The sequence below is a fragment of the Schistocerca serialis genome, chromosome 11 (assembly GCF_023864345.2).
Source record: "Schistocerca serialis cubense isolate TAMUIC-IGC-003099 chromosome 11, iqSchSeri2.2, whole genome shotgun sequence".
In the NCBI taxonomy this organism is placed as follows: domain Eukaryota; kingdom Metazoa; phylum Arthropoda; class Insecta; order Orthoptera; family Acrididae; genus Schistocerca; species Schistocerca serialis.
Window position 1 is genome coordinate 87266923 of NC_064648.1, and position 15774 is coordinate 87282696.

At 42.5% G+C, this 15774-nt stretch overlaps 1 protein-coding gene across 1 annotated transcript in view; it reads right to left on the bottom strand.

Annotated features, from left to right (window-relative positions):
- LOC126426481 (adenylate cyclase type 5-like) overlaps positions 1 to 15774 on the bottom strand; it is an 858869-nt gene that overhangs the window by 245339 nt on the left and 597756 nt on the right. Inside the window, exon 7 of the mRNA XM_050088392.1 lies at positions 2408 to 2579. Within this exon, the coding sequence (XP_049944349.1) occupies positions 2408 to 2579 (172 nt within the window). The remainder of the gene's footprint in view (positions 1 to 2407; positions 2580 to 15774) is intronic.

The window sequence follows — 15774 nt, forward strand, 5'->3', positions numbered from 1 at the left end:
CTGAATAAACCGTACCTTTATATTTAGAGGGAGCTTTCTGATTATAATTTTAAATCTGTTTAAAAAAGAAAGAAAGGGCTTTTAGGAATAAAATTTCCATTTGTTGAAAGAAATTTAATTTGTTTTCATTAGTTACCCATTGGCAATTACTTCCACGCTCACATAGTGTGATTAAATGTGTTAATGCTCTTGAGGACTCGCTAGCAAATAAAGTAAATTCTTAAGAAAAGGTTTTGAAAGTAAATATAACGGTTCAAGGAGTATCGTACACTGGTTGCGGATCATGTATGCCTGTTCGTGACGATCATGTTTCCCAGTGGCAGTGTCATTTTTCAGCAAGGTAATGCCCCATGTCACAAGGCCAGGAGTGTGATGGAGTGGTTCGAGGAGAGGCGAGTTCTAATTGATGTGCTGGCTCCCCAACTGGCCAGGGCTGAGTCCGGTCGAGCTCATCTGGGATGTGAGTGAACGTGGCGTCACAGCCTATCGCCCCTGTTCCACGAATTTACGAGAATTAAGTGAGCTGTGTGCGCAGATGTGGCGCCAACTGCCTCCAGCGACCTGCCAAGGCCTCATTGCTTCCGTGCCACGACGCGTCGACGCTGTTATCCGCGCCATAGTTGGACATACTGGCTATTGACGGGGTATCTAGCAGAATACTGAAGTATTGTTCTATGTATGTTAGCCCAGTACTTAGCCATATCTGTAACTTTTCCTTTAGGAGTGGTCGGTTTCCTAACTCGGTAGTGAAGAAGCTTTATAAAAAGGGAGACAGGGATAATGTTGACAATTTTAGACCTATTTCTATGCCATCGGTATTTGCTAAAGTTATCGAGAAGGTTGTATATACAAGGTTACAGGAGTATTCAAATTCACATAATACGCTGTCAAAAATACAGTTTGGTTTTAGAAATGGTTTAACAACTGAAAATGCTATATTCTCTTTACTCTCTGAGGTTTTGGACGGATTAAATAAAAGGTTGCGAACGCTAGGTGTTTTCTTTGATTTACCGAAGGCTTTTGACTGTGTTGACCACAAAATATTACTGCAGAAGTTGGACCATAATGGAGTAAGGGGAGTAGCTTACAATTGGTTCGCCTCTTACTTTAAGAACAGAAAGCAGAAGGTAATTCTCCGAAATATTGAGAATGGTAGTGATGTTCAGTCCCAATGGGGCACTGTTAAGTGGGGCGTTCCACAAGGGTCGGTGCTGGGGCCGCTGCTGTTTCTTATTTATATAAATGATATACCTTCTAGTATTACAGGTGATTCAAAAATATTTCTGTTTGCTGATGACACAAGCTTGGTAGTGAAGGATCTTGTGTGTAATATTGAAACATTATCAAATGATGTAGTTCATGAAATAAGTTTGTGGCTTGTGGAAAATAATTTGATGCTAAATCACAGTAAGACTCAGTTTTTACAGTTTCTAACTCACAATTCAACAAGAACTGATATTTTGATCAGACAGAATGGCCATATTATAAGCGAGACGAACATTTCAAGTTCCTAGGCGGTCGGATAGATAGTGAGCTGTTGAAGCCCATGTTCAGGATCTTGTTTAGAATCTAAATGCTCCTTTATTTACCATTAGAACAGTATCTGAAATAAGTGACAGTTCAACACGAAAAGTAGTCTACTTCACATATTTTCATACGATTATGTGATATGGTATTATTTTTTGGGGTAATTCTTCTGGTTCAAAAAGGGTATTTTTGGCTCAAAAACGGGCTGTTGGAGCTATATGTGGTGTAAGTTCGAGAACCTCTTGTCGACCCCTATTCAATAGTCTGGGAATTCTGACACTGCCCTCACAGTATATATTTTCTTTAATGTCGTTTGTTGTTAGCAATATTAGCTTATTCCCAAGAGTTAGCAGCTTTCACTCAGTTAATACCAGGCAGAAATCAAATTTGCATGTGGAATGCACTTCCTTGACTCTTGTGCAGAAAGGAGTGCACTATTCTGCTGCACCCGTTTTCAATAAGCTGCCACAAGAACTCAAAAATGTTAGCAGTAGCCCAAACGCTTTTAAGTCTAAACTTATGGCTCACTCCTTCTATTCTGTCGAGGAGCTCCTGGAAGAGCTGATAAATTAAGGAAATTCCAGTGTTACATTGTTGGTTTTCTTTATTTAAACTTACGAATTGTCGCCTGAATACGTTTCTTGTATTTTACCTGTTTCTACTATCGTGTTATAATTTAATGCATTGACTCGTTCCATGACCATGGAGACTTCTCCTTAATTTGGTCCCACGGAACAACAAATAAATGAATAAATTACGTAGGTGGCCATAATGCTCTGGGTGATCGGTGTATGAGGTGTGTTGTGGGACTCGGTGTGGCAGTGCAGCGGCGGTGCGTGGGCCGAGCGGCTGGTGCCGTGCCGTGGTGCGGACTACTCACGGAGGCCCTGGAGGCGGGCGTGGACGCCTGCCCGCCGCCGGACTGCGGCACGATGAGGAAGGTCTCGATGTTGTGGTCGCGCAGGTAGGCGTTCCGGTCGCCGCCGTGGCCCGCCTCCACCGCGTAGTCGCCGCCCAGGCAGCGCAGCGTCTCGCTGGTCACGTGCACGCGTCTGCAAGGAAAAGACACGTGCCAACACGGTTACAAATCCACTACCAATGATCAGACCTTCCGGATGTTAACAGTCGAGTAGTGACGTCGTGTTGTCGCCACGTTTCGACGAGTTTCCAACTGGTCATCTTCAGGCGAAGACCGATTGACTGCATCTCCATTGGGAAACGGAAATGAGCGTTTGGCGCCATTGGCCGGGAGGCCCCTTAGGGGCAGGTCCGACCGCCTTGGTGCAGCTCTTATTACATTCGACGCCACACTGGGCGATCTGCGCGCCGGATGGGGATGAAATGATGATGAAGACAACACAACACCCAGTCCCTGAGCGGAGAAAATCCCCGACCCAGCTGCGAATCGAACCCGGGTCCGTAGGACGGCAATCCGTCATGTTGAGTGCTCAGCTATCGGGGCGGACATCTCCATTGGGGACTCGGCTGTTTGATACATGATGTCAAATCAAACACTTTTCAGTCGTCTACTTTCCGAACTTATTTTATTTGGCTACCAGTTTCGGCGATTTACTACCGCATCTTCAGGCCGCAGACCGACGTATAGGAAGATTCCATCTCGATTCTGATCAAAACAGGGGCCAGAAATACTGCTATTAGCAGATTTCTGCTTGCTATAGCGATTCATGGTGGAAGGTACCGCTATAGCTAGCAGTAGTCTATTAGTACCAGTATTGCTCGCCCCTATTTTGACCAGAACCCAGGTGGAATCTTCCTACAGATCGATCAGGGGCTTGAAAATGGCGTAGTAAATCGACGAAACTGGTAGCAAAACTAAAATAATTTCGGAAACTAGACGGCTGAAACGTGTTTAATTTTACATTCCCGGACCGAGTGATGTGGCGCAGTACGTAGCACATTAGGCTACCATTGTGGACGAAGATGTTCCAGATCTGTGTCCGGCCATCCAGATTTAGCTCACATGATTTCCCTGAATGGCTCCTGGCAAATTCCGAAATGGTTTCTTTCAACAGGAAACAGCCGATATCCTTCTCCATGCGTAATTTGAGTTCGTATTCCGCCTCTAACGACCCCTCTGTCGACGAGACATTAAAGAATAATCTATCTTCCTTTCTTCTTTGCTCATGCGAAGGTGAAGAGTATAGGAAACTCGCTAAAACGTTGCGACTACACGATGCCGCGAATGAGCTGAAAAGCCGAGAAAATTTCATCAAAGCAGTTTGACGAAAAAGCCTGCATATCAGTAACATTAATTACCATCTTTGGTTAATTATGCGAAGCTGGGGTTCATCGTTGGAAAAAAAATCCGTCAACACTTTGTTCGTGGCCTTCCATTCTTATTGTTAGCTCCATCTACGACAACCAAGAGTGAACCATAAGAATGCACAACAGGGAACGAAGTGATCGGAGTGGAAAGTTTGTAACAGAATTATGCAGTGTGTCTCTCTACTGTTAAATCATTAACAGGAAGCAAAGGTTTAGGAGTCCAATTTAAATTGAGGGTGAAAGGAAATCACTGGTTGCAGTCGCTAGTGATGTTGCTATCAACAGTAAAAGTGACGAAGACTTACAGAATCTTTCGAACGAGATGTACAGTCTATTGAGCACAGAAAATCGGATGAGAGTAAAGCCAAGAATGAGGAAACTAATGGATGGTAACAGAAATAAGAACAGTGAGAAACTTAACATTAAAATTTGGGACTATGACGCAGATGAAGTTAAAGAATTCTGCTACCTTGCAAGCAAAATAAAACATGAAGCAGGAAGCAAGGAGGATATAAAAATCAAATTGGCACAATTGAAGAGGGCATTCCTTGGTGCAGAGAAGTCTAGTGGTGTGAAACATAGACCTGTGTGTGAAAAAGAAACTTCTGAGAATGCACTTTGGAGCACAGCATTGTGCTGTAGTGAAACATGGACTGTGGAAAAACCCGGACACAAGAGAATCGAACAATTTGAGATGTGGTTCTACAGAGGAGTAGCGAAAATTAGGTGGACTGGTAAGGCAAGGAAAGAGGATGTTCTTCGCAGAATCGGGGGGGACATAAGTATGTGGAAAACACTGATAAGGAGAAGGGACAGGATGATAGGACATCTGCTAAGACGTGAGGGAATGACTTCCATGGTACTAGAGGGAGCTGTAGAGGGCAAAAGCTGTAGAGAAAGACAGAGACTGGAATACACCCGGCAAATAACTGAGGACGTAGGTCGCAAGTGCTATTCTTGAGATGAAGAGGTTGGCAGAGGACAGCAATTCGTGGCAGGCCGCATCAAACCAGTCAGAAGACTGATGACTTAAAAAAATCGAACTACTTAGGTGTGTGGTATTTTGTTGAGCACTAGAGAGTAGACACTGTAGGGAACGACAGAGGCTGGAATACATGTAGCAAATAATTGAGGACATAGGTTGAAAGTGCTACTGTGCGATGAAGAGGTTGACACAAGAGAGGGATCTGTGGTGGGCCACATGAAGCCAGTCAGAAGACTGATAATAAAAAAGATTATATTATCGTCGTCGTGTAAAGGGACATCTCTAGCATTATTTTTCCTCAATAGTAGTAGTAGTCGATACCAGCAATATTTTTCGAAATCTGGGCATGTCAACATTATCTCAGCTGCTTTTCTGAAAAATTTTATGTAATTTTATACACAACATGTTATATTTCAAGCTAAAATTTATGTAAAGGAATTACTTTATTTTCGTTGTTACAGTCTATATGTACTAGCTCTGAATGTACAGTTAAAATTGTTTCCTTTAATTTACGTCTATGGCCACAAACTTTTTGTTAAGAGATTACCGGTTTCCGTCTTTAATGACCATCATCACATCTGTTTCATAAAAACAAAGTCCTAATGTACTGCAGCCATAGTGGCATCGCAGTACATTACCACTTTGTGTTTATGAAACAGATCTGATGATGGTCATTAAAGAACGAAACCGGTAATCTGCTAACAAAAAGTTTGTGACCATAGACGTAAATTAAAGGAAACTTATTACATACGTGGGTCGCTGTTTTTTCGTGACAATGTCGCAGCTTGTGAGTTAAAACTGTGTTTTTAGAAACATCTGAAATTACGAAATATTTGACACAGTTAAAATTTCTGTTATTAACTACACACTGTAGTACTGTTTATTATGTTTATTTATGGATTAATTTATGAAATAATAATGAAACTAATATAAATTCATTTGCGAAGAAAAATTGTACACCCTTTGGAATATTGTCATTACCATAGAGTGAGGTAGTTGTAAGTATGCCTCTGATGTTCTCGGACGTATTTTTGTATTTTAGGCGAACAATGTAATTTCGGCTTTGTTAATGTGAAAATTCAAAAGACAGTGTGATATAGTAAAATGTGACACAATAATTTTGAAGAATGTCGTTCCAGATTTTTTTACGTTAATGTAATTAGATCTGTTGAATCATGAGAACCTAAAATGTGAGAATTTCAGGTTCAAGTATCAGACCCCTAGACATGAAGAACTGGAGCCAACTGTGCAAGGAAAGATAAATAAAAAGTTTATTCTAAATATTACTCCTCTCAAATCTTCAGAAAAAGGCATTACTCTTGTGGACAGAAGCAACAACAATGAAGGCGGTGTTGGATTACAATGGGATACTACGTTTTCTGCAATTCGTGCATATTACATGTGTTAGACGAGCATTCGGGCTTACTGCAACCTTGCTACACGGCTAAATCACTTCCTCTTAAAGATTTCCAAAAAATATTCTATTTCTTGCTCTCTTCACCTGCAACTTATCAGTTCAGTTCAGTGTAGAAATGCCCATTGCTAATTATAGAATATATAAAATAAAGACAATAGTGATTACTTTTCATTCTTGAACCAACGACTTTAATTCATCTTTCGTAAACGCATAAGAAATAGTGAAAATATTTTACGTGAACACTATTTTAAATCTTTGTCTCACTGTTTTCATTGTGGGGACCATGTTTGTTACGTCAACTACGCAGCTCAGCAGTCGTGGGGTAGCAGAATGACGGCATTTGCTGGTAACTACTGACGTTTAGCTTGCATGTCGAGCCTTCAGCCGTAAATAGTACGCGTTTCCGGTCTTCCCTGCTTATGAGATTTCCATTGTTGCTGATGCTTCCTGCCTTCTTCCCCGCGTGCAAGTTGTAAGAGAGTCTCGGTTTCTCTCGGTGGTAGGTGGTATCGTTTTCAGTATTTCGTATTGTGTGACGAAAGTAATCACGACGCATCAGTTTTGGCGCTAAACGCTACAATCATGGGTGGTTTCAGCTAAAACTCCCTCCACCAGCTCTGGTGCGTCCATCGGTATCGACCGACCGCCGTGTCGTCCCCTGGGAAGGACGTCACTGGATGCAGTGTGGAGGGGCATGTGGTCAGCACACCGCTCTCCTGGTCGCTGTCAGTTTTCGTGACCAGAGTCACTACTTCTCTGTCGAGTAGCTTGAAAGATGGCACCACGGGGCTGATTGAACCCAGTTACAGTCCTGCCACGAACGAAAAACATCCGTGGCACTACCGGGAATTGAACTCCGGACCTCTGCATGGCAGTCGCCGCGCTGACCACCTATATGCGAAGGAGGACGTGATTACAGATACTCGACGAATTCCCAAATGATGAAAAGTCATTGGTACCGGACAGTGACACAGAGAGAGACATGCTTGCACCATCCAAAGGCAGCGTAATATTTAGCCATATTAGTGCAGAATATGTTAGCTGATGTGTGCACAATGCCGAGGTTTTAAGCACTTCAGAAAGTGTAATGAGTCTGAAAAAGTGTAGAGGTGTTGTCGTTCCACAGATTATCTGGTGCTTCAGTTTGTTTCCAACAAGAGCAAATAAAACTGTATCCTTCAGCTATCAGAAAAGCATATGTTCCACAAGCTAAGCGGGTAAATGAAATGAAACTGCACTTATGCCTGCAAAAAGAACATGTACCAGGTGTGCATGGTGTAGGATAGCAGGACACCGCCATGGTCTAAATGGATGCACAAGACATGTGGTGTTGGTCTGTATTTGGTATTTGAGTAATGATAAGAGCACTTGCCCGTGAAAGGCAAACGTCCCGAGTTCGACTCTCGGTCCGGCACACAGTTTTAATCTGCCAGGAAGTTTCATATCAACGCACACTCCGCTGCAGAGTGAAAATCTCATTCTGGCAAGTTTCAATGATAAGACATGTTTCTCAGAGCACCAGAGCAGGTGAACTGTACCCTAGCTTGGCGGTGGTTTTGCTGTGAAACCATATACAGAATGTTTTGGGAGAAATCGACAGCCTTAAGCTCGATTTGTCTGTGCGTGACACTGTAAGCCCGCACTCCACCCACGCAGCCTCTTGACTGTTGTCTGGTGTGGTAGCCTTTCATCCCCATCCATGAAGAACGTTTGGCTTCTGATCTTCAGCAGTTGGGTTCGAAGATATCAGTGTCAAAAGAAGACATCGCACCAATAGACATCTTCAATGAAGTTGGTGAAGCAGGTATGAATTGAGTCCAGAAGTAACCAAAAAAAGGTGAGAATGTTCTAGAACGGTCTAAATAGAATATTGTGGACGAAGGAGAACATTCTAGAATGTTGCAGAATCTTCCAGAAGGTTCTAAAATGTTGTAGAATGTTCCAGAAAGTTATAAAATTTTTCAGAATGTTCCACTATATTCAAGAATTTTCCAGGATATTCCAGAACGTTCTCGAATGTTTCATTATCTTATTCTAGTGGGGCTACGTTCCAGCTTAGAAGAATACATGCACATAAGAGTATACAGGCGATGACAAGATGCATGGGTCAGTATACTTTTGAAAATACATTATATCGCATCAAGAAAAAGTGGAAGTGATAGAAACTGAGATAAATTTAACTGAGACTGACATTCTGAAGATAGTGAACAGTGTATTAACGTTTAGTGTGTTAAGTAATATTAACATTTTACAGGATGCTGAAACATGAAAGAGAAGTAGATCTTGCCAGTGGTGGACTGAAGAGGTGAAAACAGAAAGGACACCGAAGAAATGAATCAGACAAGGAGCAAAATGAAAATAAGTACGAAGAGAAGTGGATGTAATTCAGCTGGTAGCAAATATTTTAAGAGGTGGTAACAAAGCCTAACTCGAATAATACTTTCCACGTAACATAGTCTTCGTTTTATTCATTAGAATAACTCAACAGTGGTATAATACGGTCAGCAAACGTAAGTAATTAAGTACAATTTGCATTTCCATAAATTTCACCTGCGAACTGAGTACGCTTACGAATTCTCCAAGCAACGGAGTGTGTAGCTATTCTGTAGTCATCTTGGCGTGCTTGTATGATGGCAGCGCTATGCAAAATTTCAGTGATCGATTCGCATTTTGTGCTTCGTGTATCTTTGTGAACTTCGCCTTTTAGCCATCCCCACAGACAAAAATCTAATGGGGGTGTGGTCCGGTGATCTTGGTGGCCCAGAAACGTAAAGATTCCTGACGATCCTTCTTCCAGGGAATGATAGCTTCAGACCTGGTAAGTAGAATGTGCTGGGGTCCTGTCAATTTTGGAATAACATAACCATAACCTTAGCCAAAGCAACATCTTTCAGTAATGCTGGTTTACAAGACAGACGACATATACGGTGCTCGGAAGACAAAGTAAGAACATGAAAGGCCCAATAAACTGACTGTCTACCATCCCGCACCACACATTTACAGAGACCGTTCTTGTATGTATGCTTCCACGAAGGCGTGTGGCTTTTCGTCTGACCACTAATGTTAGCCGGCCGCTGTGGCCGAGCGGTTCTAAGCGCTTCAGTCCGAAACCGCGCTGCTGCTACGGTAGCAGGTTCGTATCCTGCCTCGGGCATGGATGTGTGTGATGTCCTTAGGTTAGGTAGGTTTAAGTAGTTCTAAATCTAGGGGCTGATGACCTCAGATGTTCAGTCCCATAGTGCTCAGAGCCATTTGAACCATTTTGAACCACTAATGTTAGTTATGTGTGTTTTTGACACCATCATGAGTGAAAGCAGGTTCGTACTAAACTTTGTTATTAGGATCATTCGGTGATTTGCAGGTAGCCAGCGACTGAATGCCAATCGTCTACCTTTATCCCCTTCTCGAAGGTGTTGAATGCTTTGCCAGTGAAGTACATAATGTCCGCCACATTCTTGTACAAGTAAAATTTTTGAGTGCTGTTCTGAAAGGACGACGTTCATCGACACTGTTCAAGCTGATACTCTGCTGTTAGGAAATTGTCTAATGTATTCTCTACAAGCAGCGCAAGCAGCGTTTCCACTTCAATACCCCTACATGACTTCCATGTCGCTATACACGGGATTTATAAAGACATGTCTCATGTTTAAAGTAAACAGTATAATTGGGCGACATATCACAGGCGAAATATTCAATTGTGTAAACTGAAGCACAACTTCGCCACTTGAAATTCAAAAATGATAATCAGTCGCTAGATCTATAGCAAACTGAGTACCAACAAGTGAAGCGAAAACTTATCGCTATAAGTGGGTGTACCCCTGTAATCAATGAAAGTCAGACAAATGTTATATGAAATGTTTTACTCGAATTAATCTTTGAAACCATCTCCCATAATGTTTACTATATCTTCTGAAATATCCTAGATAACAAAAATAGCTGCTAGCACTTTTTTTTTTTAATTTGACGTGTACTACGTCGAGAAAATAATAATTCAGAGAAAGCTTTCATGCGTGGTGGACAAAGGGACGAGCAGAATTCATCTCTGTGTGACAGCTTATCGGGTGGTTCAACTGGGGAAAAAATCATTTTTTATTGAAGACCATGGGCGTAGCGGGAGGCACTGCTACGTAAAAAGCTTCATCTTATCACAAGAAAGTGTCCGGTACTGACACGGAATACAGGGCGATTTTACAAAATGGACTGCAGGAAACGATCGTTGAGACTATAAGAAGCAAAAACGTCATGTGGACATACAGCTGGGAATGCGTTCTCGAGGGGGTACACTATGAGGGATGAACACCCATTTGCAGGTCGAGATATAAGATATTTGACAGTGTAGGTTTCAATAATTGAAAGCTCACAAGAGAACTCACCAGATGGGCATGGTGAACAGTTTTAATGAGAGTAAAAACGAGTTTTGCAAATTATTGGAATTTTCCATTTCAATTGTCTTTCACATAATGTACAGTACTGTCCCTCTGGTATGACAGTGGCTGAGCCTGGACCACAGCAGTACCGGAGGTTTCGCGCAACACCCACGTTCAGTCCATGTGACCATCGTCGATAACGAACTGGCGTCTCCATTATGTCACATAAATCTTCGATGGGATTCGTGTTAGATGATCTCAGTTACCAAAACGCTCGCTCAAATTGTCCAGAATGACCTTGGAAGCAATCTCGAACAATTGTGGCCCAGTGACATGACATTGTTGTTTGGAATCACGAAGTCCAGGCATTGCTGCAAATAACCGAGCACAACAGTTTCCAATCAATGGTAGTTTCAGCTGGACCAGAGGACCCAGTCCAATCCACGCCAACACAGCCCACACCATTATGAAGCCACCACCACCTCGCACAGTGCCTTCTGACATCTTGGGTTCACGGCTCGGTGAGGTCTGCGCCACACTCAGACCCTACCATCAGCTCTTACCAACCGGAATCGAGACTCATATGACCAGTCATCTAGGGTCCAGCCGATGTGGTCACAAAGCCAGGAGCGGCGCTGCAGCCCACGTCGTGCTGTCAGCAAAGGCACTCGCATCGGTCGTCTGCTGTCACAGACCAGTTACGTCAACTTTCACCAGACTGTCCTAACGGATAAGAACGCCGTACGTCCCACACTGATTTCAGCGGTTATTTCACGCAGTGTACTTGTCTGTTAGTACTGACAACTCTATGTAAACGCCACTGCTCTCGGTCGTTAAGTGAAGGCGTCGGCCGCTGAGTTGTCCATGGTGAGAGGTAATGCACACTGTTGAGACTGTACCACTTGGGATATTGAATTTCCCAATGATTTTCGAAATGGAATGTCCCATGCGTCTATCTGTGACAGTCACTCATCGTTCAAAGTCTATTAATTAACGTCGTGCGGTCATTATCACGTTGGTAATCTTTTCACACGAACCACCACACGAAACGACGGCTTCGCCAACGCACTGCCCCTTTATAACTTGTGTACGCGGTGCTACAGCCATTTCTATACGTGCAAAGCTGTATCCCTTAATTTTTGTTACGTCATTGTAAGTCTGCAGGTTTTCATAGCCGTTCTCACTGATGCCAAAAAATTCTGAACTGTGTGGTTGCATTATATTTCTCCTCTGACTTCTTTATCACACAACAATCCTATGGAGTATCTTTGCAAATATGTTATTGGCTGGCCCCAGGAAATCGTCGTAGGACCTCTGATGTGTGCACTGTATGCAAGTGATTTACCATGTAGAGCCAGCAGCACGTAAGGTTGTTCTATGATTATGCCATTATAAACAGAAAAGGTTCGTTGTTCAACAACCGTATGGAACTGTAGAACCACTTGGACAGTTCCACTTGGGATAATGTACAATATAGCAGATCCCTTTAAATGTGGGTAAATGTAAGATAATGCACACAACAAAGAGGACAAACCCGATATATCTAATTGCGTGATTAGCAGTGAACATCTTCAGCAAGTCATATAATAAAAGTATTTAGAGACGGCGGAAAATTGTTCCTCTCGGAGCACAAGAAAGGCGAATATCCTCTTTAAAAGACTGTAACAGAAGGTATCATAAAGATTATATACTGGTAAGACAGAGATTTAGGAACCAGGTTTTAAATTGTAAGTCATTTCTAGGGGCAGATGTGGAATCTGACCACAACCTATTGGTTATGAATTGTAGATTAAAATTGAAGAAACTGCAAAAAGGTGGGAATTTAAGGAAATGGGACCTGGATAAACTGACTAAACCAGAGGTTGTAAAGAGTTTCAGGGAGAGTATAGGGGAACAATTGACAGGAATGGGGGAAAGAAACACAGTAGAAGGAGAATGGGTAGCTTTGAGAGACGAAATAGTGAAGGTAGCAGAGGATCAAGTAGGTAAAAAGACGAGGGGTAATAGAAATCCTTGGGTAACAGAAGAGATATTGAATATAATTGATGTAAGGAGAAAATACAAAAATGCATTAAATAAAGCAGGCAAAAAGGAATACAAAAGTCTCAAAAATGAGATCGACAAGGATGGCTAGAGGACAAATGTAAGGATGCAGAAGCACATATCACTAGGGGTAACACGGATACTGCCTACAGGAAAATTAAAGAGACCTTTGGAGAAAAGAGAGCCACTTGTATGAATATCAAGAGCTCAGATGGAAACCCAGTTCTAAGTAAAGAAGGGAAAGCAGAAAGGTGGAAGGAGTATATAGAGGGACTATACAAGGGCGATGTATTTGAGGACAATATTATGGAACTGGAAGAGGATGTAGATGAAGATGAAATGGGAGATGCGATACTGCGTGAAGAGTTTGACAGAGCACTCAAAGACCTGAGTCGAAACAAGGCCCCGTGGGTAGACAACATTCCATTAGAACTGCTGACGGCCTTGGGAGAGCCAGTCCTGACAAAACTCTACCATCTGGTGAGCAAGATGTATGAGACAGGCGAAATGCCCTCAGACTAGAAGAAGAATATAATAATTCCAATTCCAAAGAAAGCAGGTGTTGACAGATGTGAAAATTACCGAACTATCAGTTTAATAAGTCAAAGCTGCAAAATACTAACGCGAATTCTTTACAGACGAATGGAAAAACTGGTAGAAGCCGACCTCAGCGAAGATCAGATTGGATTCCGTAGAAATCTTGGAGCACGTCAAGGTCAATACTGACCTTACGACTCATCTTAGAAGAAAGATTAAGGAAAGGCAAACCTACTTTTCTACCATTTATATAGAGAAAGATTTCGACAATGTTGACTGGAATACTCTCTTTCAAATTCTGAAGGTGGCAGGGGTAAAATACAGGGAGCGAAAGGTTATTTACAATTTGTACAGAAACCAGATGGCAGTTATAATAGTGGAGGGGCATGAAAGGCAAGAAGTCGTTGGGAAGGGAGTGAGACAGGGTTGTAGCCTATCCCCGATGTTATTCAATCCGTATATTGAGCAAGCAATAAAGGAAACAAAAGAAAAGTTCGGAGTAGGTATTAAAATCCATTGAGAAGATATAAAAACTTTGAGGTTCACCGATTGTAATTCTGTCAGAGACAGCAAAGGACCTGGAAGAGCAGTTTAACGGAATGGACGGTGTCTTGAAAAGAGGATATAAGATGAACATCAACAAAAGCAAAACGAGGATAATGGAATGTAGTCGAATTAAGTCGGGTAATGCTGACGGAATTAGATTATAAAATGAGACACTTAAAGTAGTAAGTGAGTTTTGCTATTTGGGGAGCAAAATAACTGATGATGGTCAAAGTAGAGAGGATATAAAATGTAGACTGGCAATGGGAAGGAAAGCGTTTCTGAAGAAGAGAAATTTGTTAACGTCGAGTATAGATTTAAGTGTCAGGAAGTCGTTTCTGGAAGTATTTGTACGGAGTGTAGCCATGTATGGAAGTGAAACATGGATGATAAATAGTTTGGACAAGAAGAGAATAGAAGCTTTCGGAATGTGGTGCTACAGAAGAATGCTGAAGATTAGATGGGTAGATCGTATAACTAATGAGGAGGTATTGAATAGAATTGGGGAGACGAGGAGTTTGTGGCACAACTTGACAAGAAGAAGGGACCGGTTGGTAGGACATGTTCTGAGACATCAAGGGCTCACAAATTTAGCATTGGAAGGCAGCATGGAGGGTAAAAATCGTAGAGGGAGACCAAGAGATGAATTCACTAAGCAGATTCAGAAGGATGTAGGCTGCAGTAGGTACTGGGAGATGAAGAACCTTGCACAGGATAGAGTAGCATGGAGAGCTGCATCAAACACGTCTCAGGAGCGACGACCAGAACAACAACAACAAGAGAAAAGCATGTGTCTCAATCTTGATTCGGCTTTCCTCACCAAAAAGTTATGTCAAGTAAACATATTAGCAGTTTTCCAACACAGAACATTCTAAATCATATTATGCTGTCTCTCTTTTAGTGAACCTTTCATACAAGTACTCAGCATCTTCTCTCACTGCCACTCACTGTGTATGTCTCTTTTCCACTGTCTCCGTTTTCTCCCACTGATTTTTAGTGCGAGAGTTGGCATTTAAATAGTGGCAACTGTTTATTCATAGCCGATACAACAGAGTCACGTGTTTGCACCTGTTACTGTCCTTCAAAGTAGCCACCAGCGTTGTGTACAACCCGTTGCCAGCGATGTGGAAGGCGTAGTATACCGTTACCTGAGGCTTTTCTGTTTATGGTGCGAATGGAGCGGTCTAAAGTTATAGTGATTCCCGTGTACGACTGTGATGGTGTTACCCTAACGCATTACGTTCCTCCACAGCACACCGTCAGTGCACAGTATTTCTGTTCGTTTTTGGAGCATCACCTACGACCAGCTTTGCGAAAGAAGCGGCGACACTGCGCAATCCACCCATCATTTTGCACGACAATGTGCGGGCGCATACAGCGCAAGCTGTGGCTGCTCTGTTTGGTCGATGGGACTGGAAAGTACTGTACCATCCACCGAACTCCCCGGACTTAAGTTCTTGTGATTTTGATTCGATTCCGAAGGAGAAGGAACCACCTCGTGGCATTCGCTTCAGAACTGTTCCAGAGATTCGACAGGCAGTAGACCGCTCCATTCGCACAATCAACACAACAGGCTCTGCTAACTGTATACTACGCCTTCCACATCGCTGGCAACGGGTTCTGCACAACGCTGGTCACTACTTTGAAGGACAGTAACAGACCCTACACCAGTTTCTTTGGCTCTTCGGTGTGTTTTTAGTACTGTAGCTATTATCATTTCAACTGGAACATCATTCTAAAAGAAATTATCTGTTGTTGAAATGGGCTACTACTTTCGTGTAGGGTTTAAAAAAAGTAAGATAAGAGAGATTAGGGTGCGTACGCACGAATATAGACAGTTGCTCAGTACGTTAATGGAATAGGAAAGAAAATGAATAACACTGGTATGGTGTACCATCTGCTAAGCGGTAAACAGTGGCTTGCGGAGCGGAGTATGTACATGTAGCAATTTCAATTCCTCTGCCTGGTCTACTGGTGTCCAAGGGCAGTTCAGTATTCAGCCTCACACGACACAAGAACTTTTCTGAAGAGGGCCTTGGCAGAGGAGGCCGAAACGTCGAGGGTGGAAG